The following is a 27,869-nucleotide window of genomic DNA, read 5'->3' on the forward strand; positions in this document are numbered from 1 at the left end:
TATTTTTTATTATCAGATTCTTGTTTAACAATATCTGATTAATAATATACAGTTACTTTGGTTTTCAAAAATCAAAGTATTTGTGTATTATTAATCAGATATTAGTTCATGGTTGTAGACTTTTATAGAACCTTCCCATTTGTTCAGTATCTGAGTTCTTGTTTCGCCAATTACAATTTCAATAAAGTAAGAAATATTTTATAAATATTTTAGATATATTATTATTGATTATTGAGACTGATAAAGTAACGGAAATAGAGAATAAATAAGGACTGACATTTAATATTACAAAATATAATTTTTTACAATTGTAGTTACAATCTAGGTTTAAAATTGGTAATAAAATTCATACACAAGAAAAAAAATCCAAAAGAACAAGATTGGAGCACATATTCTTTCCGTGCATTTATCTTCCATTCTGAAAAAAACAAAATTGAACAGGAAAAAAATCTGGAAAAAGAGTAAAATAAGTTTTTTCTGTATTTGATCTTTTATTCATCGAAAATATCTATAGTGGGTATTATGTTCACGATGAAGTAATATGGAAGTGTAGATTTCGCATTCCTTTAAAAGCTTTGCCAGTAACCCTCAGACCATTTAAATAACAGTAAACATCCCCTGCTCAAATAGAATTTCCATAGAACGTGACCCAGAATGTCATTTTTATGTTGTAGTGGTTACTTTGAAGTAAAATAAGTCCTCTCCGTGCTGCAGAGTTCAAAAGGAAAGAAGGATTTTTGTCTCCTTGAAAAACACTTAAATAAAAACTCAAAGCTTTATATGTTTATTTATTTTTTACTTTGATCTGTGCAATAAAACAGTTTTGTTTGAGATAGGTTAGTAAACATGTATGTTGTGCATTTTCTATGAATTTATTTATCTACCAAGTCGAGTAATTCTATTATATATCCTTTTATCTTTCTCAAAATAAATCTTCAATAATGTTTATTCTTTGGAAAGCGTACAAAAACTTACTTAGTGAGAAAAGTATCAACATTTAAAAATTTTTATTATGAAATTTAAAAAAGGAATTAACTCCATTTCTGTAGTATGACAAATTATAAAAGTTTTATTGAACCATTATTTTTTTTATTTATTATTATATGGAAAAACATTTATAAAAACTTTATCATAAGATACGTTTGAGTGCTTATTATTTAAAAATTGTTTTTATAGGGAAAAAATTATAAATATTTAAAATTTTAATGTAAATAAAATATTTTAATTAAATTTTAATAAAATATAAATATTACAATTATAATATTTACAGTTTCATCTATTGAAATATTTATTTTTTTTTATTTCATAATAATATTTTAAATTTCTCTTTTACATTACACATATAATTCGAAAGAAACAACATTGCATAATTCTAATTATAAAGTTGAAATTAATATACATAATGCTAAAATCCTTTATTTAATTTTATGTATATTTTTTTAAATAATCTCTTTTATAGAGAAAAACATATGTTTAATATCCAAACTACATTTAAAAAAATTAAATATTAATATCATATTTATTTCATTTTCATGCATATATCACAGATATCGGCAAGCATATATTATTCTAATTGTAAAATTACCACTATATGACAACTTTATCTGTAATGCTGAAATTCTTAATTTAATTATATGCATTTCTGTCTTTAAAATTACTTTGGTAAGCGTTTTTTCCATGACAATTGTATAGTGTTTTGCTCTTTAAAATGCTATTTAAAAACGAAAGTTCGAAATATGATAAATACCTCAAATATCTTGTTTCATGTAGAGTGCAAATTTCATTTCTTTCTAGTTCTGATTCAGCTGTATATTAATAGGCGTTACATAAATTTATTCAATGCACGAAATGTTTCTGATGGAAATGACTTCTATATTCTCTATTTCACTTCCCAGAGAAATAATTTGCTAGAAGATAAACATAAAAATGAAGTAATTATAGATAATAATTATAATGAAATCAAATTATAAATGCTAATTTATATAAAAAAGAGTTCAGTTACAAAAATTCAGCTTAGCTTTTTTGAAATGCATATAAATGAATTAAATGAAATTCAATGGTAAATTTTGCAAAACTATTTAATTCTGTCTTGTATACATATGGAAATAATTTATCTTTAGATACACAAGATATATTATTATATTAATAATTATATAATCAATAATTTTTATAATAATTTATAACAAAAATTATTAAAGTATGATTAAAATTATTGAATATTTAATTCAGAAATTAAACATCCACCTTCCAAATATTACTTAATCCATCATCTTAATGTGTTTAAGTGATGCATGTTTACTAAATTAATTAACACAAGAAATCTTCAGATGTGTCATTAAATCTTATTCAGTTCAGCTTTCACAATAGACTTGCCATTTATTCCATAAAACAAGTATTGAAAAAGATCTAATCGGATTTCATTAATTGATGGTTTTATCTTTGCCAGGATACTTAGTATTTTCCAGTTCATTTTAACTGAATTGTAGACTAGAGTTTGCTCATTTAATATTTACTCGTGCAATCGAATTAGAAAGAGGTGATGCATTCGTTACAAATGAAGTGTTGATTAACGCTTTTAGTTTAGAATTGTGTTTAACATTCGGAAAGACAGAGCGTTATAAATCATTCATTTGAAACTTCCAATTTAAATAAATGGAATTGTACTTTCATGAAGTTTATATAATTGTAACAGACTGACAATCTTAATTAAAAATTACAATACACCATATATGTTGAAACTACTTGTTACATATTTAAGACTATAAATTACTAAATAATTGTCTAAATTTAAAGTCTATTTCGTATAAAAAGCTCTGTTTTTGAATCAAATGTTAAGTATAATATTTCTCTGAGTAACTATACCTCTTTTTCTATAAAAGAAAAAGCACACGTGTTCTTTCCCATTTTCTATTTAGCTCTCTTATTATAACTTATTTATAAAGTCGTTCGAGTTCAGGAGTCTGAGAAAATTGCAAATCTAAATTTCTCTTTCAAAGATGGAAAAAAAATCCCTACCTTCAACAAAAACGGCAATTACAACTAGTTTACTGAAGTGGTTGATATGGAAAAGAGGATCCTACTTATGGCTATTAATTCGTACAGCATTTGAGGATTTTTAAGAAAAATCTTCCTGATCTCCAAGCCTATTTGGAGGGTATCTCTAGCAGACAAAGTACGAGCCACAAGTTCTCAATAAATATGTGTAGAAAGAGACAATTTTTTTATATGTTCCTGACATGAAGGGCGTCTAATAAAATTTCGTTCATTGGAATTCTAATGCTTTTCAATATTGATATATTTAAACGTATTCAATATAACTCATCAGTAAAAGTAATATCTGCTTCAGAAACCTGAATCGCCATAAATAAAATTATTAATTCGTATTAATTAATATTATTAATCAATATTATTATTAATTCTTATTAATAATTACTATTTAAATAATTAATGTTATTAGTATGATACTAATCTAAAGAAAGCATATAAGTAACCCATATATTTTTTTCAGTTTCAAATTCTGTAGAAATCCGACGTCTCTCCGTTCCGAGGTGGATTCAGAATGGGACTGAAGACTACGTAGTTCTGGACTGCGAATATGTGTATAATGAAAATGACTTAAGACTTGTGGTGAAATGGTTTTTCGAAGACAATCTGGAGCCCGTTTACCAGTGGATTCCTGAGCTTAACAATAGACACACATCCGGGATTCTGAAGAACCGTCTGGATTTGGACTTCGCCGTTAACACAGCGGATGCATACTCCAGATTCAGAGCGTTAAGAATACAGAAACCATCTACAGAACTCAGTGGCAAATACACATGCTTAGTGACATCCCTGGCAGGGCAGGATTCCAGAGAGCAAGTTATGACAGTATTCGGTAAGCAAATGCTTAATACTTGTCTGTAAAATTATTCCTTATTTAATTTTTTTTCGTTCAATTATTTAGATAATGGCCATATTCTGACTGCATTCTTCTATGGTTTGAATATATAAGTTTACAAACAACACATGTAAAAAATAACCAAATAAGTTTCAATTTTTTAAATTCAGTGTCATTTAAATGAAATAATGTTAAATCCAACGATGGTTAATATGATCACTAATTCATCTAAAGAACATACTCATTCAAAAAAAGTCATATACATTTAGGGTTTTATGTTTCATATGTATTTATTTATTAGCAAATTATTTATTCAATCGTAAAATATCCATTATTTCAATGAAGAAATATTAGGTAAATAATTGGTATACAATTATTTTAAATTAATTGATAAACTTGATGTTGCAAAGGAATAATATATTTTCATAAATAATATATTTATTACAAAAATTATTTCTATATAAAAGATTATGATGCACAAAGTCATCTGATTTTCTAAATTTTTAAAAGCTTAAGGTCCACAAAGAACTAATTAATAAACATACAGTTTAACAGTTTCCAAGAGACAAGTGCGTACTCACAGTAGTGTAAATAAAACGAGAATTATTTTTTAATTGTTTAACAATGCTCCCTTCCGAAAACCCGAAGCTTAAAAATATATTATTAAAATAAAGGGATGTTGTTATATATGTCATATAAACTCAAAATTGTATTTATATTCTGAAAATTATTGTGGAAAATTAATGGACAAGATGCTGTTTACTGGAAAAAAGGAAAATAAAACTTAATTGAAGCGAAATTCTCATGTTGAAAGCAGAAGCTTGTTAAATAATTGTAAAACCAATACAGATCATAACCTGAAAATTAACTCAAAAATTAACGCAAAATTAGCTATTTATAGATAAGAATCTTACCCTAAAAATTTTTTGTAATAATTGTTTGCCGAAATAGACTGGCTTCAAGAATCGGCTTCGCTATACGAGAATTCCATTTTCGAGGTTCGAATCCAGTAAAGAATTTCCGTGTATGCGACTTTGGTGGACATCAAATATGTAGTGAGTGAAATGAGCTCTCACTGGTGTTATGGGGAAGTTCAAGAGATAGTGCCAGCTCAAATCACATCCTCGTCGTCTGGCAGAGGAACGAAATTATGATGTCCACCCCAAAATAGGACACTACTATTGCTTTAGAAAAATAAAATGTTTGCCTAACTAACTAAACTAAATTCCTTATAGTTCTTATTATTTATGATAAAAATATGCAGAACTCCTTCCTATCGATTTGGAATTCGATAAATAGATATTAGAATACTATTTATCAATTTGGAATCCGATAAATAGATATTAGAATACTATTTATCAATTTGGATTTCTATAAATAGATATTAGAATACTATTTATCAATTTGGATTTCTATAAATAGAAATTAGGATTATATTTATCAATTTGGATTTCTATAAATAGATATTAGAATACTATTTATCAATCGGATTCTACTGTCTATGAGTTGCATTCTTATAAAATTAACGTTTACTCAAAGTAATTCAGTAGAAAGGTTTGAATTGCGCATGCACAGTACATGCATAATAATTAACTATGTAAAAAATACTTAAATGTCCATAAAAGTTCACTGAAAATTCCCTTAAATTTCTTAATATCTGTGAGTAAAATGTTAAAAAAATCTGTTGAATAGTTTAGATTTATTTAGACTACAAATAAACTGGCATTTCATTTGTATTTATAATTTTTTTAATAACAATGCTATTTAACTTATTTTCTATACACAGGTAACTTAACGAAAGTATATATTTCAATAAAGAAATTGCCATTTCAAAACGACTCTTGAGGGAGGAGTTAAGTGAGCAATGAAGTGAAATTCTTCATCTATGAAAAGATTACATTAAATGCTTAGATTCATTTCTCAAAAAAAAAAAAAAATCTCTTTTGTGATAACATAAATTACAAACTGAAATATTATTAATGTGAAAAATAAAATAATGATGATCTTGCAAATTCAAACAGGCTCCATAATATATTTCAAAGACAAAGAATTGAAATCCATTCATCTACAATACTTCCACATTTTTCTTATATACATGCCAAAAAATAAAAAAAGGAGTACTCGAATTTATTCTTCTCGGTTGAGAGCTATAATCTGTGCTTTATCATGCAATCCTATTCTTGCACCTCATTCCATTCTCTTATCTTCAACTAATGAGGTTGTGTCACATCGAGGTATCGTTTCGAACACTCTTGGGTGTGGTCATGGAATAGGGATTATCAAAAATGAAAAATGGTTTCTCTCCCAACACTTTAAGTGAAATACTCGTGATTCTCAATGTACAAGGGATGTTATTTAAGATTTGAAAAAATAAAAATATTGATTTTTATTGGAATTTTTCATATTTTCATATATGTTTCAACATCATATATATATATTTTAAATCTCATCAAAATTATATTTTATATTTCTTTTATTTTAAATATATTTTTAACTCAACACACCTGAATTTTCTTCAAACAAAATTTTGCTTTTTTAAATTTATTTGTAATATAATGAATGTAATAAATAAATTAAAAAATAAAAATAACATTTATATTACATCTTCACATTTATTTATAAAATATAACTATTTAGTTAAGATTTTTGTTTAAATCTACGTTAGTGTGCTGCTTGAATTTTTTTCCAAAATAGCAAGCCAAGAAAAGAAAGCCTATCAAGCAATGGGAATAGTTTTTATGGCAGCCCTTTTGCTGATTTGCGCTCAAATTCTTTTTTGCATTGTTGAGCTGTATAACTGCTATTTTGGCATGCTTGGTGATATGAAGCGGTATACAAAAGCATTTAAAACTCAAAATTGTAACAAACAAATTATTTATTAATTCATATAAAATTATATTTAAATAAAACTCAGATATACAAATATTATGCATTTTTATATATGAAGTAAACTCTGCTTAAATATTGATAGGGTTTTTAAATATTTCTTAATTTCTTGAAATTGCTTATATTTACTGACGTTCTGCATGCTGAAATAAATAGATATTTTTTATAATAATAATATAGCAAGAACCGTTGTTAAATAATTAAATATAATGTGAACCATGGAAAGCTAGTAACAGTATAATTATTTTGTTTCAAAATTGATATCGCATGAATTTAGGAACAAATGAAAGGAGGGGAGAATTTAATACTGCATTTGATATCAATTAGTGAAAATGTATTATTCCAAAGTCTTAATAATCTAAAAATATCTTCTACCAGTTTGGTGGTAAAATATGTTATACTATGTAAAAACTTCAAAATCGGACAAATAATCAAATTACAAATGATAATAGACGAAGATTATGTGAAGGTTGGTTCCGTTTTAGGAACCTGGTTGATACAGTAGACATTTTATTCTTAAATGATATAAAATAGAGGTCCACGAAAACGTCACATTTTTATATGAAAGTGGTATTATTAATTTAAATTTTACAAATAAAACTAATACAAATAAATAATTTTGATCTGTTTGCAATTGGAAGTACGATTAAATAGTATCTGCTCTTAGCATTATCTATTATGTAATTTAGCGATTTTTATAAAAACATAATAGAATCTGTGTTCGAACTTTTTCATTTGCCTGTACCATAAATGGTATTTCATATCCATTCAGTCTGTATAATAATTACAGTATATATTTGTAATTTTATGCTGTGAGTTTTGGAGCTTGTTTTCATCCTAATCACTTAAAACCGACACTAATATTTTATTTTTCCTATACTCAGTTTAAATTACAAATCATGTCTGAATGTATTTATTCTCTCTTATACGATTCAATACGATAATTTTTTTGTTTTAGCCTGCTTTTTTTATTCATTGGAGATCATGACTTATTTCTGAGCATTCATTCATAGAAGTCCTTTGAATTTAAACTATCATATGGACTTTAGAAATATTTCTTATGACTGATATGAAATACATAATTTTTAATAAATGAACACAACTAATACATTCAACATCTGATTCTTACTTGTAATTGTTCCCTAAGAAAACATTAAAACAATAAAAGAAAAAGTAATTCATGTCATTTTTCTTAAAGCACATTTTATCATTAGTTATTCAGGAACTTGATGGTTAGATATTATATAATAAAAACTTATTATTACACAAATGTATGCAAACTTTTTTAAATCCTGTTATTTATGAAAGAAATGAAGATAATTTGGTGCAAGCAAGCTGAAATTCATAAAATTTGTGGAACAATAAATTTCATTAAACATCGTATAATAGAGCACATCATGAGATTCTAAAAATTTAGTGTGCGTGTATATGTCTGCTAATTTAATTTATTCTTTATTAAAGAAATTGAAACGTTCTATTTTATTTTATACAGAGAGTAAATTAAATGTATTCGTTTCCATAACCACATGGAATTCACTTTAGCACACAGCATGTTATATTTCACTTTTATGTTCTCATTACTGTATCTAACATTCCCCATTCACTTTATTTTAAATATATAATATTTTATATTATTTTTGATGTAATGTTTGAATATTTTAAGCGATAACTTTTTGATGCTAGCAAATGTTTGAATATTCTATGAAATTTACAAAACAATAAATCTAACTTAATAAATCTAAACCAGCACAACAAGATAAATTAAAAGTTTAGTGTGCAATTATGTTTCTAATTATCTAGTTTATACTTTATTGTAGAAATTTAAATGTTCTATTTTATTTTATAAGGACATTAAATCAAAATATATTCATTTCCCTAACGGCATAGAATTCACTTAAACAACCATCATGTTATCTTTCATTTTTATTTCTCATAGTAGTATCTAACATTTTTAGTTTGCATCACTTTATATATACATATAATTTATAATATTTTATTATACATATTATACATTTTTTATACATTTTATTATACATTTTTATATATTTATTATACATACAATTTATAATATTTATAATATTTTATAATTTTTAATACAATGTTTGAATGTTCTAAGCTTATATATTATGAAACAAATGGAAAGATATTCTAAAGTTCTCCATATATAGACAGTTTTCAATGAGACTTACAATATATTCTAAATTATTATAAACAGTTATGTGGTAAAATTAAAACTTTTACGTAACTTCCCGATTCTCGAATTTCAATTTCCAAAGGAGACGGCATGCTTTTAATTACAATAGAAAATATGTTCATTGGAATTTCCACCGATAGAAAACTGCACCCCCCCCCCAATCCACTTCATTCACCCAACGGCAGATAAAAACAAATAATTATTCTCAATACCACTTGGAATAAATAAACCTCTTGAAGTTTCGAAACACTGATACCTTTGCTTATAGATTCCTTTACCGAGTTAATTAAAGTAACTTTCGGTTAAGAATCAGCAGAATAACCTCAATCAGATCTCGCTTCGAATGGTAATGAAGCTATCAACTCTGTGCCTACACAGGGTGGCCAACCAGAAGGGTGGTTCGATCGGATTCGTAATGCCTGCGACAATCTCTGGCTCCATACAAAGCGACGCATGGAGGCTAATCAACAGAGCGGCCTCTCAATTTATCAATGGTACGCGCTTCATTAGCATAAACAACTCCTCTACTCTGAGATTTAATTTGCCGGACTAAATCGACTATTAACCTTGCTTAAACCACCATCAAACTTCCTGATGTTCACCGGGGGATTCGGGGTTCGGATTTGCATTAGACGATTCCTGCTTATGGGCAGAATAAAGGTACATATATTGTCATGAGTGAACAGAAATGCTTCTCGTGCCGTAAAGGTAACATGAAGACTTCCATTTTAGAAACACGATAATACACTTGAAGAATGCTAATTGGAAATAATTTAAATTCTTTTTTAAAAAAAAGTTGTTAGAAATAGGGAAAAGTATTGTTCTTTAAATAGATTTTAAAAATATTTTTATGTTATTTTGGATAAATCTAAGCTAAGTAATTTCTAGACCTAACATTTCTGAAAATAAAGTTCTAAAGTAATAAAGTAAAGCTAATGTCAAAATATTTTACTTTTCTTAAAGAAATAGTTAGAAATAAAGGAAGATATTGCTCTTCTTAATGAGTTTTAATGATTTAATTATTTTTAATGATTAAACACAAGTGTTTTTTATTTGAATATTTTGAACATGAGAATGCACTTTAAGAATGCTGATTTGGAAATAATTTAAATCCTTTTTAAAGAGATTGTTAGAAATACGAAAAAAGTATTGTTCGTTGCAATGCATTTTGAAAATATTTTCGCGTTACTTTGGGTAAAGTCTAAGCTCAGTGTAAACTTTTAAGCCGCTAATTTGGAATTAATTAAAAAAAAAAACGTTAGAAAGAGGGGAAAAAATTGCAAATGATGCATTATCTTTATTGAAGATATTTGATATTGAAGATATTTGCATGAAAACTTCCATTTTATAAGCAATTTGATAAAATATTCACAATGGTGGCTAAAATGATGGCCATTTTTGAAAATCGTTATGTTTTCTAAATTTGTATGCTTATAGAAAATGTTAAATTTCACAAAATGCAAACTCTTGCATATAATTTTAAAGGGAATTTAATGGTGATTTCAATACAAAAAGCAGAATTCAAATATTTGCAATAGAAAAAAAAGTTATTCTGACTTTAATATGAATGACAAAGACAGTGATGAAGTGGATTTTAATTTCTAATTTTCCTGACAAAACACTGTACTTATTCTGGGAACCAATCAAATGTTACTAACTGCTAGTAGAAGCTGACATCATGTTTAAAGTTGGAATAAGTAATTATTGTGCTTTTCTTTGTAGAAGGAAGATTGTTTTTTATGTAATTAAATTGCAAGTTAGAACTTTTGTTAAACTTTTTAATATTTGAAATTTTTATAAACATTTCTAATATTTAGTCAAAAATCAATGACAACAAACAAAAGAATATATTGGGCACCTAGAAAGAGAACTAAGATTATTGTGTCTCATGAATGTGGTCCTTCCTATGCTAAAATTAAAAACAAACAAACAAACAGGTGGGTGGTTTAGTGACTACATCTGGAGTTCGAAAATATTGTTATGATATCAGGAGACAAATTCAATAAAAAAACAAATCAGGAAATGACTGAAAAAGGTGCACTACATCTGTTGATGACAGAAAAATAAAAAGACTATGTTTCCAAGATAGAAGTCATCAACGGCCATCAGAAATCAATTGAATAATGCTGGTATGTATGTCAGTTCAAAAACAATCAGGATAAGTTTATTAAATTTCGGACTAAGAGGTAGAATTGAACGAAAAAAATCCTTATTTAAATTTACAACAGCGTATAAAAAGATTTTAATAGGCAAAGGTACGCATTAATTGGACAGATGATCAGTGGTTACAAGTTATACAAAGTGATGAAAGAAACATATTCTTATTCGGTAGTGATTTCGAAATTTGGTAAGACGTGGAATAGGCGAAGAGCTACATCCTGACAGCATTCAGACAACTACGAAGAACTCAGTTAGTGTTATGATTTGGTCATGCATGTCAGGAGACGGTATTGGTGTCTTTCATGTTATCGGTGGGACATTAATTGCAAGAAAATACATTTACACTCTTCTAGAGCCAAAACTTACACCTTCCATCAATGATCTATTTCCCAACAACGCATCATTTATTTTTCAGCAGCATTCAGCTCCTTGCCGCACAACAAAAACATCAAAAGAGTGATTTAATACAAATAGTATTGAATTGTTATCATATCCAGTAAATACTCCTGACTTCAAAATTATTGAGAACTAATAGCACCGTTTGAAAATTCTTGTACATATGAAGCGTTCATAAAATAAAAGATAATTAATCGAGGCTATAATTGTTTTTGGCATCATGCAATAAAGAAAGGAGAGATGAAAATTCTCGGCAGCTCAATGAAACATCAAACATCTGCAATAAAAATTAAAGGCTACCTTACAAAGTACTGATAACTCACTGCAGTCATCAGCATCTTATGTATCCCGATAATTATTGCCACTCATTTTTTTTTGTATTGCAAGTATTTAAATTTTGCTTTTCGTATTTAAGTTAGCATTAAATTCTCTCTAAAATGATATGTAAGAGTTTGCATTTTGTGAAACGTTTCATTTTCTAAAAGCAAGCAAAGTTAGAAAATATAAAACATTTCAAAAGTAACCACAATTTTGGCTACCACTGCAGTTCATTTGAATATTTTGAACAATAGAATACATTTCAAGATTAATAATTTGGAAATAATTTCTTTTATCGAATCGTCAAAAATAGCCAAAAGTATTGATCTTTGCAATAGATTTTGAAAATATTTTTATGCTACTTTTGATAAAGCCTAAGTTAAGTACACACTTCTAGGCCACTAATTTGGAAATACTTTTTTTTTTTGAAGAAATCGTTAGAAATAAGGAATGATAATGCACCTTGAGAATTTTTAAAAAAAATATTTTGCTATTGACTTGGATAATATTTAAGCTGTACGACTTTATTTCTGTTAAAATCACATTAAATATAGGTGCTGGAACAAATTTGAAATTGAATTTTTTCGATCAACATCAAATTATAACTTGACGCTAAGAACAAAAAGATAATAAACATTTTTTTTTGTAAAGAAGAAAATACTTTTGACAACTTTATTATTAAGTAAATACAGTAAATATTACCATTATTGACAATTTTGATAGTTTGTCTAAGAATATGTTGGGTTTTTTTTCATTCTAAACAATATTATTTAAGAAATAATCATTTGGATTTGTTGGAAAAATTGTTCCAATAAAGAGTTAGCGGGAATTTCAATATGCAAAAAGTAAATTCCAGAAGAATTTATTTTTGAAAAAAAAAAATGTGCCATCATGGGCAAAATAACATGAAATTTCGTGTCCCGTTAACTGCACAGATGAAACAATCGCATAAAGTATATTTCAATTTATAATTCGTAATTTACCATTAAATACAAGCAATAATCGAAAAAAAAGACAATGATGACACACTATTTACTTATGATGAGTCACTGCATTCTTATTTTGGTACATGCGCCTACACAAGAGTATATTCGGTCAACCAGATGACAGATGCTGTCGAAAACTTGATACATACATGCTATTGTAATTATAAATCAAAAATGTTAAAAAGTAATCATCGTAGCTCTTAGCGTCTTTGAAATTTGAGTTCACATGCTTGAGGACGAAAATCTTCCTCTTGTCATCTGTTAATAAAATGATTTTTTCTTATAAAGATTAAATGTAAAGATTTGTGCCAAAAAACCGTCTAACTTGTAGTTTCACCACATTCAAAGGTAGTCAAAAACGAATATATTTTATAATAAAGCTTTAATTCTTATAAAGCATCTTTTCATTTGGAAGTATATGTCTATTTCAATGGCTTAAATGTCGACTATTCCGCCCAATCAGAGAGAACATTGAATACAAGATTTTAGCTCTTTCAGCAGACGCGATTAAAAAAGAGACATCCCTGCAAAAAAAGTATATTTTAGAATGATTCTGCAGATGGAGCTGTTAAGCATTTTTTGTTCCTTCTCTTTAAATAAATCAGAATTCAGTATTGCTGTTATCGTACTCGAACGGAAATGAATGCATAGAAGGTGAAAACTTCAAAATTCACGCAATATTTTATTGTTGATTATATATATATATATATATATATATATATATATATATATATATATATATATAATATAGCGTTATATGTAGCATTCATTTAATTGGAATTAATAGGTGTAAAAGAAAATTTATAATATATGCACTGCTGCATCACCACACTTGCAATACATTCAAAAGCGTATTCATATATGCTTAAGAAAAAAAATTAAGTAACTAGCTAAATTTTTATGCTTTGATTAAAAATCTAAATTTATTCTGATTACCCTTTCATTTTTATTTAATAATTGGTTTTTTTATACAGTAGTTTGAAAGATAAATATCTTCAAATCGGTTAAGAAATTATAAACGAGTTACACCTTTGCACCGTTCTAAACCAACCATTTAAAATTCATTTTTTATAGAATATATAATTGTTTACCTTTCCATTAACTTAGCTTTTAAAGAAACTTTAAATATTTCAGTAACCTGAAGATTACACGCTTCGATTTAATGTTTTTATTTTCTCTTTTAATAATTAAAGCCCAAGAAACTTTAATATATTCTGGAAAAAAAAAGTTAAGTTTAAGAATTTTTTTCCTGAAAAGTTCATAATTAACTTTTTTCGAATATTTAACTAACCATTGCATAAGTGGAGTAAAATATTGATTGTATTAAACACTTAAGTAGTTATTAGCTAAGGTTTGTGAAAATATTTTTGTCATGTTTTAAAAATCATTTTAATAGTTAGAATACAAGTAGGTTTTATAACGGCTTTGCAACAGAATAATAGCAAAATCAATGCTGAAAAAACTGATTAAACTATTTTCTTTGAGTGAAATGCTTTTATTTCTCTTTGAACTGAATAAACACACTTTTTTTTCTTTCAATTCTTCACAAATGTCTTTTAATATCAGTTTTATGATGTTGCTATGATGTAACATTAAACTAACAATGAAAAATATTAAAGGCAAAATTAGAAATTAAAGGACTTTATTAAAAAAAAGATAAGGCGATTTTTTTTTTATAAAACTTACTTTTAACTACAAAAGTGAAGTTTTTAATTCTGAAAAGATGAAGCATATAATTCTGTCACATTATTTTTTAGTTGAAAAATATTTCACCAAAATTAGATATAATTAGATTTGTTGAGAAAGCTAATTTTGAAAATCTAATTTTCTTAATTGAATTCTAGGGATTCTTAAGGAAATCTTAAATATATTAAATGGAAACGCTATTTTATTATTTTATCAAATTAAAATGCTTCTTTCACTTTTAGTAAATTATGATATGAAAGTCAAAATATTCACCTTTAATAAGAAAAAAAATGCAATTATTATGCATCAAAATACTCTCTTAACTTTATAAATAAAATAAAACGGTATCACTTTTTTTAAAAAAAAATTAATTAGGTTTCTAAACCTCAATTATAGAAGCAAGATTTTAATTTTATTATATTTCCTGAAAATTAACCGAGTGAAAATTCCTATCCTATTAAAAATTATTTTTAGATAATAAAATGAAATAATTTTCTGACTATAACCGGGTGTTTAAAGAAATCATAAAAATGTTTGATAAAATTATACAGAGAATATATTTTATAGATATTTTTAATAACGTATTCTGTATACTTTATTCTGAGATGAAGCAATCCAGTATGAAATTTATGATGTAATTTATAAAAGCATAAATTATGCAGAATTATCCATGATAAAAAATTAATATCTTTGTATTTGAGATTTTTATGCATTATTTTGGACCAGAGTGACCTAGCTATACTTTGAGCGATATCTGATAGTTGAATTCAGAAAGAATATAAAACATGAATCTAAATGATATTTAATGTTGTGTCAACTGAATTCCTGAGTCACTCTCCCTTATTTTCTGGACAACGACAGCTATAAGGACGCATAAGTGCAATAAGGCGTGGATTGCGTAATCAAACAAATTACTGTTCCATCTATTGAGGGCATTTTATAATAAAATTTTTATGTCGGAAGTCGCATGCGAAACGAAAAACTAATTATATAGTTCATCTATTTATTATAAAAACATTATGCACCGATTAATGCTTAAAACATTGATGCGTAACATTGACATCCTCAAATATATCCTCTGCATTGAAATTGATGCATAAAACACAAGTTTGCATTATCAGAATATCCAATGGTGTATTGTCATCAACAGATTGTACAATTCTTCGACACCTGAGTACAGAAACAGTAAGCATTCTTCCATAAGTTTAACTATTTTGAAAGCATTATGGAGAGATAAAAAAGTCATTCATTCCTTAGTCATTCCACCTTATTATGAAATATAAGGTCACTCCACCTTATTATGAAAGTCATTCCACCTTATTAGGAAATATAGATAAAATATTATAAGGACTTTACCGATATTTAGTGCTATGAAGTTCTTATCATACTTCTTATTGTACTTTGCCATGCAAAGACGCTATTAAGGGTTTTCTTTAATTAAGGGCTTTCTCTATATTAGCAATTTCTTAATGAGATGCATTGCATATTAATAAAAATGCATTTGTACATTTTGGAAAAATGACCATATTAATAAAAAAAATGTATGATTTTGTGTCTTAAAAACTGTTTTATGACTTTTTATCTAAAATAATATACTTTCACTAAGGCAATATCTTATTTGGAGAATAAATCCTGAATATTAGCATCATGTTTATTCTCTCATTGTTTCTAATACCCTAACATAATATAATTTTGCATATCTTTTAGACAATCTCCCTCCAATTTCATATAATTTAAATATTCTCTCAATTAATTGATTAATGAAATCTCACAAATTCAGTGTTTTAATTCATTAAAATAGACACGATTTCACTCTTATATTTAAATAGACCATATATCGTATTTTCAGTAAGTAATTGCTTAAACTATCAGAGTTAATTATTTCAGCAAATATTTTAATTTTTATCTGTGTCAGATCATGTGCATTCTAATCAGATTTGTATCTGATACTTTAAACAGATAAAATTTAAGAACGAGTTTGGTCTGACCTACGCGCAACCTCTGTTCCTGCATCCACAAACCATGGATCAAATCAAACCGTACGAAAATAGTACAAGAGATCTCAGCAGTAACTAATTAAAGTGAAACCCTCATTTGTCATTAGCATCTCAAATAAATGACACTTCAAATGACAGATCTCCATATAATCAAATTAATGATCTTGTCTAACAAGCAGCCTTACTGAACTGAAATGTGGAATATTTTGATAAGTTAGGAAATGCCAGCCTCCATAACTCACCCTGGAGTAAATTTTCGATGAACAGACACAATTTCCTAAGTTAATTAATATCGTTTATCATTGCAGTGTTTACACAACTAATAGGAAATGTGCTAAATTCCACCGCAGCATGAAACCCCCTGCAGCGACTCGCATAGTCATAGAAATTTATCTAAGGACTAAAGCTATTATTAAATGAGGTTTCGGAGTTTCATTATTTTCATAATTTTAAGGAAATTAAAAGTTAAACATGTCAAAAATTTAATTATAATTTTTATATAAGCTAATGTTAAAGATAAGCACTTATTAATTAAATTTAATGTTTGGCCTTTTTAAGGTATATGTAGGATTTGATTCGATAGCTAATAATTATTTGAAAAGGTAAGAGTAATATTATTTTAAATCATTTGGGAAATCTACAGCTGCTTAAGCATTTAAAAATATATCATTTTACCAACTGTAATTTCTTAGAGTTAATAAAATTTGTTTTTCACATTGGGCATAATTAATCCTTTTATTTACATTTTGATATGATAATTTTACACGTATTGCTAACTTCAAGTTTTACGTTTGAATGATCAAATTAAATTCAATTATTTCTATGTAAAATTATCTTATTTAGGTACCTTTAGTTGTGATATAGATTGCAGAAACAAATAATTTGTAATGTGCAAACCAATTGTGACGTGCATATTAGATAAAATTTCGATAATGGAGATATATAAAGCTTTCGTTTGCATATGGGTTCAATAACTAATTCTTATATGAATAAATATAAGGATGTACTTCCAAGCGGTATGATCGTCATCTGATCGTGGTTCAAAATTACGAGGTCCGTCCCAAAATAGCCCTATTGTTGCTTCAAACGGGACGTTAATATAACCAAACCAAACCAAACCAAGCGGTATGAATTTAGAAATAATAAAATTTGGATAACATATTTAGGAATCTGTACTATTAGGCATAATTAATAAAAAAGTTTTTGGCGTAATGATGATTATTTTTTTAAATAGAAATATATTGAATTATGATGCTTTAGTTTTTGTATTTCAGAATAGCTACTTCAAGGTAGTTGAGTCTAATAATAGGATGATTTTCTTTAAAGCAACTGTTAAAATGCTTTAAAGTTATCTATATAAACCGAATTTAACGATACATATCTTTATCACTTTTGTTCGCATAAGGAAGGAAATATTTTCTTTGGGATTTTAATGTTTAAAAAATATGTTTCAGAAATTCTGTACTAATTGATTCTAACAACAGACATTATTAACCTTTGCATCAATTCAAGCTTTTCTATTACGAAATTTATTTATATTTCTAATGGTTTAATTATTTACTACTGGACCAACATTAGAATTTTTTTCATATTATTGTGCAGCATTATAATATAATAATAAAAAATATAATATAATATAATAATAAAAATATAATAAAAAATATAATAAGAAGAAAATATAACTGTTTTTCTTTCAGCGCTTAGTTAGTTTTTTATAGGACATTATTCATTCAACGCCTGTCTTTACAAGTAACCCTCGAGAATGACATCGCAAACCATCATTTACATGACCATTATCAAATTAATGACTGTGGTTTCCTCTCTAAGCACGTTCGAAGTTGAAACATCTGTTTTTTTCAATATCATTATTTCAAAGCGCCAAATACACTTTTATGTTACAAATGTAATATAAAGTAGATCGATATTATTTTCATTTTAGCCTTGAGGGTAGCCTTAGTTAATTTTCGAAACTATTTCCAGTGTAGGATTTAATACAATTCAGATTAGTTCTTTTCTGGAAACTTAATGACACATTTATAGATTTTTGTCAGTATTTTAAATAACGTTTAAAATAAGCGAATTACTGTCAAGATCTATGAAAACCATTACATCTATCAAGAAAATGATGTATACAAAACTAAAAACATCCATTGCACCACTGCATCAGTTATTTATGCTATTTTATAATTCTTCTACTGCAGGAATTTCTATTAATAATTAACTCAATGGGCTAAAATAATAAGGAAATTGAAATATAACAAAAAGTGCATACATAGATGAGTTCATAATGTATATATTTGATGCATTTCTATTATAAATAACATTACGAAATGCACAGAATCATTCACTTTAAATGTTTTACACAAATAAGAGAGTCTGCAAAAACAGCATACAATTGACGAAAAAACATTGAAACATCAATCATCGTTCCATCACATAGATAATATATCTTCTTTCTGACAAGATAATGACTATGATTTTCTTAAATCGAGACACAAAATGGAATTATAATTTATTCTCTAGAAATTTGTCTTGGATAAAAAGAAACTGTGAAACAATGTGTATCATTATTTGAATTCCGAAGTAATACAAGAGAAATGTTATTATCTGAAGGAAGAAAGGTTCGGGGAGGAGATGGGATCATGGAGGTCAAGTGGTAAGGCAACGGCTTCTAGACAGGAGGGATATAGGCTCGAAACTGTATTCCACTAAAAATCAGATACATATACGGGCCTTCCACCTACTAAATCTGACACCGTGTTTCAAATTTCTTCTCATTGATGCGGGACGATAATTTCGAGAGAGGAGCCTCTGTTTAGACAACCTGGTCATATTGACGAATATAGTTAAAAATCCCAATGTCCCTGTAACGGGGAATTGATACAACTACAGTTAAACAAAGAAAACTTAAAAATAATTTTTATTTTAGCGATAACTTACCAAGATATTTAAACACTGCTTTGCACAATGTGTAGTATAAATATATATCCAAAATAAGTAATAGTATATAAATGTGTGCGCAGCTATTTAAAGACTCGGTTTTGCAAAAGAGATCCCAAACATTTCGAATTAAAAAGTGCTAAGTCCACCCTCCCCCCAAGAAAAAAGCCCTTTTGAAAATATTCGAAAAGATGAAAAAATCTAACCAAGAATCCTAACATAACAGAATACATTCTACCAGTTTTATCAGTCCAAAATAAGTAAATGGGGATTTTGATATAAATTGGACACAGCAAGATTCCTTACTCACATTGAAAATAATTCTCCAAGTAACTATACATCTACTACTATTTTTTCTATAAAATTCCACTTTAGAAACTACAACATTACAACTGCTTTACTTAAATGTAATGTTTTTCTGCAAAGATAGAAAATAATTATTTCTAACGATATAAAACTAGTCATTGAAGTATTTCGGGGGACGAGGAAGTGAACAAGATAAATAGATAGCACCACATGAGGTGCTAAATCTTAATTATTTTGGCGTTTGATATTAAGTGGAATTTGCAAAGAAAATTTCATTAATTCTGTAAATTTTGAATGTATAAAATTTATATTTAAAATTATAATCTGATTCATTTAAGGGCGAGATTGCACTGAAATGAGCAGTTATTATATTAACTATTGACAACAGCTATTATATTTTAGTTATATGCTATATTTTGCATTCTTAGTTTTATTCCTTTCAACATAGGCAATATTTTCTACTACCCATATTGAACATCTTGTTGAATAATATTGTACGATATCATATTATTCAATATTCAGTGATATTATACAATATAGAAAATATTGCTTAAAATCGTACAATATTGTACAATGTATGAGTGCTCTTATGCTACATAATAAAATGAAAACTATGCTAATAATAAAAATTCTTTTGACGATCAAATGAAATACTTTCATTGTTTGAAAATATACCGCATTAATAATTCCTGGAACTTTTTTGTTATGTTTGAAAAATAGTTTCTTAGTTTTAGATGAGTTTTCGAGAGGGGGGGGATAAAATGGCCAGTAATCTAGTAGATAATCTTATGAATGGGGAATATCCATTCGCGATGATGTTATCCCTGACCCTAAGTCCATCATCATTATATAAATTGATGCGAGGGGAGGATTTCGCTCAATGGTGGACCCACTGGAATAAGACATCAGGTTGGTTACCAGCTAACAAGAAATGAGTGTCTCTGATGATCATCTGCAATCTACAGTGACATGTTGATGGAATCAACAAAATATATCATTAAATGAGTTTTTAGATAAGAAAGTAGATATTACTGGGAAAATACAGCCACTAAATTTCTTGATATATATCCAAGGAAATATATTTTTCTTTCTAAAAAATGCACATTATATCTTGGTATTATAAATCAGTGATTCTTTGTAGCATTTTTTGGTTTTAATAGATCGTTTGTAATATTCCACACCTGATTTCAGTTCAAAGGATATCAAGAAAATCCTCCTTCTCCAGAAAATAGAAACAACGCCCATTCTGATTTCAAAAATATCAAAAATGTAATACCACAAAGTTAGAAGTTTTTTGGACTGTCATTAAATTTGAGAATTTGACAATTGATTGGTATCATCATTTGAAGTAAATGGTACCTTCATTTTTTTTTGGTGACGGATATGTTGGTGCTTTCGTTCATTTTAAATTGTGTAGAACGTTTGATATTTTTATGATTTTTCTAGTAATTTATCTGTTAAACAATGGCATCTATGAGCTTAACTTAATTTTATATTAGAACGAAAATTATTATTGAGCATGAGATAAAGTGTAATGATTTGTATCTCATTCTTATGAAATTAATTTAATCAGTTTTTGTAGCCAATACATATATCCTTTTGTTTTAAAAGTTACTACATAATGCATAAGAGATCAATATATTTCTACTAAGTAAAGTCAAGAATAAGAAACTCATTAGGCGATTGGACGAAATTACAACTTATCATCTAACGATTTAAAAAAAAGATAGCATATTCACCCTAATTCTAGACGCAAAAGAATTTATTATATCAGTAATTTTGATATATTTCAACTTATTCTTCCAGCATTTGTCTAGATGAATCCAATGTTTCATCTACAAAAAAAATCTTGAAGCTAGTTATAATTAATAACAATTTTTACTTAAAAAATGCATTTGAATTCTTTAAAAAATTATATATTGGTGTACTTCTTTTATACCAAATATGAAAATTAATATTGCAGATTTTATGCAAGAACATTTGAATATGAGTTATGAATATAATATTGCTGCATTAGATGCGGAAATGGCATTATTTTAGACTTTAATTATTTTGCTAATACATTTTAGACATACGAATTTACATTATTGATATCTTACTGAATCACATAAATAATTTTTTATGGGATTTTTTAAATATTTTGGTTTCACAAAAAAAAAAATGATGGAAAACTTACTCCATATGTACTGTCTAATGTATAAAACTTAATAAAATATGCATGCGATTAATATTTAAACCTATGTTAATGACTTAAAATTTGCTACTTAATGATTAATTATAAACAAATTAATTATTCATCTTATTACGCTTGTTTGTATTTTTTTGTCTCTTGTTTACTTCTTGGTATGATCTCAAAATGTTGTTTTTAATTAAGTGATTTTCATAAAAACTCTTCCTGTTTTATTGTTTGATTTTTAATACTTCTTTAATCAATTACTATGTATTCTGAATTATTATTTTTACAGATTGTTATTATTTTTATTTTATTTTATTAAATGTTCAGTTTGAGTTTTAATATTTCATGAGTTTCTAGTCTTTATTGTTGCAGTTTTCATATTCAATATTTTCTAAGTTTATTAGGTATTGAAACATGAAACTTGTTATTACCTATACTATTAATGGTATCCATAATTACTAAGCAAAAGTTAAATGACTACATATTAAATATGTAAGCAGTAAAACGTCTATTTTATAAATGAATATAATTTTTAGTTTCTATCATAAATATAATCCTTTAATTGGTACCCATCCCCGTCTCCAATAACATATATGCACATTCTTAACCTGTGTACAATAGAGGTTTTATTTTAGCTCACCTGAGATATACAACAAAGGATTTGTCCAATATATCCATTTTGACTCCAACCACGGTGAACTTTTTGCATGTTCTAGGGAAAGAAATATGACTATCTTGCGAAGCATTATATCATTTCCCAAAGAATGTCAACGGTGAATATATCATGAGAATTCTTGCAAAGGAAGGGCTTAGTGAAAGCTGCAGAAACTGTTCTTTCTGGGCTTTCACATTGTACTAGACATCCATGAGTAACAAGTTTTAAGAAATATTCTTTAAAAAAATGGTTTTGGTGCTAAAAATATTTTCAAAAGAGTAGACCGAACTGCCTATATGAAGGAAAAGGAAGACATAAACCAAAATGAATTCTTGAAAGAATATGATACGGAGAATAAGAATGAAGCTTAAAAACAGGATTTGCAACTATAGTGAAAATAAGAAGATATTACTTCAATTCAAATATTTTTGTCTCATATAATAGCAAATTAGGATTTCATACTTGAGGGTATTCATTTATTATAGTGTAAAATTTCAAAAAAACAGGTATTAAATCAATAGAGTGAATATATTTTAATCAGAGATACATTATTTTAAATAAAAAAATAAAGAAAAGTGAGATTGCTGCGCATATTTTGAACATAGACCAATATGATTCATTTATTAATTCTGATTAAAAATATATGCATAAAATATTCTGGATGAACAATGTTTCATAACGTAAAAAGTTGAAAAAGGAGCAAGAAATATAAAAATGAATAGTAATTAAAACAGGAACTAATATATTATGTATACAAATATTTTACCATTTTCTATAAAAAACATTATGTCATAAAATTTCGTCATGAAAAATAGTTGGAAAAAGTCCTGTAGAAATTTAAAGAAGAAAACTTATTTAGCAAAATCAAAATAAATCAATAAAAATTTTAAAACTTATACAAATACTTAAATTACATTTAATAATAAAGATATTTTCTAAATATTGCTATGATGCAAAATTTATCTGTTAAGAAAATAGGCAATGAAATAGCAAAAATACGCATACTAATATCCGATTCAACCATTTAATATCATTTAAATAATTCTAAATAAAAATAATTTCTATTGCATTTGCAGTCGATTGAGCTAACTCTTTATTTGGCCATTTAATCTCGAATACCCGTAATAAAATTGTACTTATATACTAACTTGATTTTTTCCTTACATATTATATATAATTATTAATTTATTTTGGTAAATTCATAACTACTGCAACACATAAAACTATTGCAACACATGCAACAATTAAATCAAAACAATTTTAGAGAAAACTTGCTTCAAAGATATCAATTTTCAGACTGAGAAAAAAAAAAAAAACATTTCTTAATCTGTGTACTGAATTTGAAATTTTTAAGGGAATTGCATATTTTCTTGAAGTTAAATAAAGTCTTCTCTAAATAAGTCATTCTTCTTTTTTGTATTAATACGACATTTCATTTCTGTCTATTTGAAGTTTTTATAACATATTACTGGAAATAAGATAACTTAGAATTTTAACACGATAAATTATTCTGGACACATAGGAAGAGAAAAGTGAAAATTTTTGTTTGAATATGGTGGATATAATTATTGCAATTATTAAAACAAATCCTAATACTATTATTATACTTGTACCTTTATAACAGCAATGACGATGAAAAGAATATATGTTTTTTAATATGGCTCTTATTTATTTATAGATTGACATACAGTTTGTTTACTAAAAAAAATGTGATGAAACAAATCTACAAGCCGAATTTAAAATAACTAAATGTAGCAAATATATAATTTGTTTGTAATATGTACTCACTAAGAAATGATTTTAAGGTATAAATCTGTTTTAAACGCGTCATTATAATTTATTAAATTTTAAGTAAAATCGAAAGAAAATTTCAAATCTTTTCCCAAACCACATTATTGCATAAAAAGCATTATTTTAAATAAATGAGGTTTTTCAAAGAAATATTTTTGTACATTTGTTTAATAATAATATATTTGTTTCCATAATGTTTTTTTTTCTCTCTTTTCATTGCAATGAGCTTTACAAAATAATATGAAATAAATTTTATCACAAAACATTTAATGAATTTAAATCTATATTCATATGCATTGAGGCGATATTAAAAAAAAATTGTTTACAGTTGAATACTTTTTTCGAACTAAGTAATGAAGACTAAATTTTTAAAATTAAACAAAAATAGGCAAATCAATTAAAAAGTTGCCGTTTTAAGGTGTCTTGGATTCTAATCTCATTTATTTCTTAATGTAAAATATAAGAGCTCTTATCTATTTAAAAAGTTTTTATTAGTTTTTGAATGTGTATGCTTTCATTTTATAAATGAAACGTATGTTTCATAAATTAAATAAAAATAAGCTAGTCAATTCAAAAAAAATTTCAGGTTAAGATATTTTGGATTCTTATATCTTTATTTCTTTTAATGTAAAGTACCAGAATTATAATTCGTTTGAAAAGTTTTTGTGATTTTTGAATCTCTATATTTCTTTTTTATAAATGAAAAAGAAAGGAAACGTTATAAATGAAGTAAACATAGGTAAGTGACTATCTCTAATCTTTTAAAAATATTTTGTGAATTCAAAACTTACATGTTAGATATAATATGCACAATATTAATGATAAATTTTGAACATTTCTTTAATTTTCTTTTAGTTCCGGCGAATGAATTTGACTTGTCCTACACAGAACTGAGTGATGCATCAGTCAACGTGACGTGTGAGGCCCAAGGACTTTTTCCACCACCTGTGCTGAAGCTCTACTTGGGTTCTTCGACAGGCAGTCCACTTCAAACGGTGACAGACGCTGTTTCAGTCTTCAAACCCAAATATTCAGGTGCCTACGATGCTTTTTTATACAGGACGTTCAGTGCCAATGAACTGTCAAAAAATGGTGCATCGTCAGTATTCGAATGCTTCTTAGAACTACCCGGCACCAACTACGCGAGAGCCAAAAGAATTGCTTATTATCCTGGTGAGTATTGGTGTAAAAATATTTTCTTACTGTTTTAGCTTCATATGGAGAAATATATTTGCTTCGGTATTTGCATGGAATATAAATCAGAAATATTGTGAATTTTTAAAATTCTTTTAAGTAATAATAGCATCAATATATATTTAACTTACATTAGATTTAAAATTTAAAAAAAATTAAACCTGGGTGCAGTAATTCTAGAAATTGTGAGTATATGTAGGATGCGTGTTTTAGAAATGTTATAAAATATTTATATTTTTGATACTTTGCATGAAATGGAATGAAAAATCGCTATTAAATAAATATGTGTAAATTAAAAGCATGAAAAAATATTTTTAAATTTTAAAAAATATGTAATTTTTAGTTTAAATAAAATGTATAAAAAAGAAGTTCTAATTTAGAAGTTTATTAAATGATTATATAAAATTATATTATCATTATATATTTAACTCACGTTGCATTTGAATTAAAAAATAACCTATGTGCAGTAATTTAAAAATTAAGGTAGGATTATATTCATGATGTTAAAGCAAAATATAGTTATGTAATAATTATAAAATAATTATAGTTATAAAATAGAGCAAAATATAGTTATTAAACAAATATATAACAGTTAAAAACATGAAAACATTTTGAATTTTTTTTTTTTAAATATGCATTTTTTTAGTTAAAAAATATATAAAAAAGAAATTACAAATTTGGAAGTTTATTAAGTGATTAATTCCTGGAGTAATAAATCGACTGTACTTTTTGAACTGATCATTAAATATTGGAATTTAGCATATAAATAGCATGGAATTTTTAATTGTCTTCACATTATGAAACATTAAGAGACTATTAAACAAATATATATGTTAAAAGCTTGAAAAAAATTGAAAATTTTAAGAAATATGTAATTTCTTAGCTAAGAAAAGGTATAAAGAAGAATTTCTAATTTAGAAGTTTATTAAATGATATCTTAAATATCTTGAAGATAACTTAAAAATACGATTCCTGAAGAAATGAATAAGCTGCAATGTTTTACCAAATAATTAAATACTGAAATTTGACATGTATATAACATGAAATTTTAAATATCGTGTACATTAGGAAACATTAAAAAAATAGTAATTTTTTTCGAATGAGTCTGCTTATTCAGTCAATAATGAATTAAATAGCATATTGATTAATTATTATATCACATTTGACTAAATTTTCTGCATTAGATTTTATTTTATAAGATTTTCAATAGAAGATTTTATATCAAAAATTTAGAATTTGAAAAAAAAAAATTAAAAACACCTGTAAAAAAAATTTAAGAATCCACGGAATATCCCATATAATGAGCTTGTAAACAATATTCAATTTTGTAAAGCAAAACATACAGAAATTTAGAAAACTGAATACAATTTGATATTTTTACCATATATAAAAATACTTTTCAACCTCACATGAATGAAAAATGTACGATCAAAAATTCCTACGTGTAATAATTACTTAGATATTTTTTGCCAATAATGTGGTAATTACTGTGGTAATTAAGTTCATAAAAATATCATGGAATTTTTATAAAAAATGAAATTAATAAAAATATCGTAGAATATTTTGAATCGATAACAAATCATATAGAAAGGTTAAATATTAAATATGTTCAGACACATTTATTTCTCTGTCTGACGTTAAAATGTTTCAACAATATCAAAATAAATACGCTCTTTCAAAGGATTCACTAAGATGGTTTTCACTAAGATGACATAACATTTCACTCCAGAAATGAATATATGTACTTGGTATCGTATGTATTCACTCACTTCCTGAAGAAGAAATTTTGGAACAGTCTCTAAATTAATACGATCTTTCAAGGGTTTCACTAAGTTACTATTTTTATAAGTTTTATAGAAACTTCGCTTCAGATATGAACATATGTATTTGGTATCGAATGTTTCCATATGAATTTCTTTGCGCTACTGCGAAGTTAAAGTTTTGGAACATTCTTTAAATTAATATGTTCTTTCAAAGGTTTCAGCAAGGTGGATTTTTTTCTCTGACATTTTGAAATGAAATAAAACGTCGAGGAATTTTCTTCTCTTTTCTTTTTAACACAAGATCAAAATTCATTTTGAGCTATGGTCTTCCTTTTCGCAGACGACTTGGTTTAATATCTCAAAAAAGAGACGTTGAAATATATATATATAAGACCGATAGTAAGAATAGTATAAAATGCTCCCTTGAGGCAGGCTCATAAATGGATGACGTACAAAGGTACGGAGCAATAATGGAAAGTTTTGAAAGGCATGTACAAAAAAAAATTAGGAAGGGAAAAAATAACATATTTTCATACAGTAG

General features: G+C 26.5%; 1 protein-coding gene across 1 annotated transcript in view; it reads left to right on the forward strand.

Moving 5' to 3' along the window:
• LOC129969150 (uncharacterized) overlaps positions 1-27,869 on the forward strand; it is a 124,562-nt gene that overhangs the window by 40,218 nt on the left and 56,475 nt on the right. The window contains exons 2-3 of the mRNA XM_056083576.1: positions 3,509-3,877; positions 25,227-25,544. Of these exons, the coding sequence (XP_055939551.1) occupies positions 3,509-3,877; positions 25,227-25,544 (687 nt within the window). The remainder of the gene's footprint in view (positions 1-3,508; positions 3,878-25,226; positions 25,545-27,869) is intronic.

Source organism: Argiope bruennichi, chromosome 5, assembly GCF_947563725.1.
Source record: "Argiope bruennichi chromosome 5, qqArgBrue1.1, whole genome shotgun sequence".
NCBI classification, from domain to species: domain Eukaryota; kingdom Metazoa; phylum Arthropoda; class Arachnida; order Araneae; family Araneidae; genus Argiope; species Argiope bruennichi.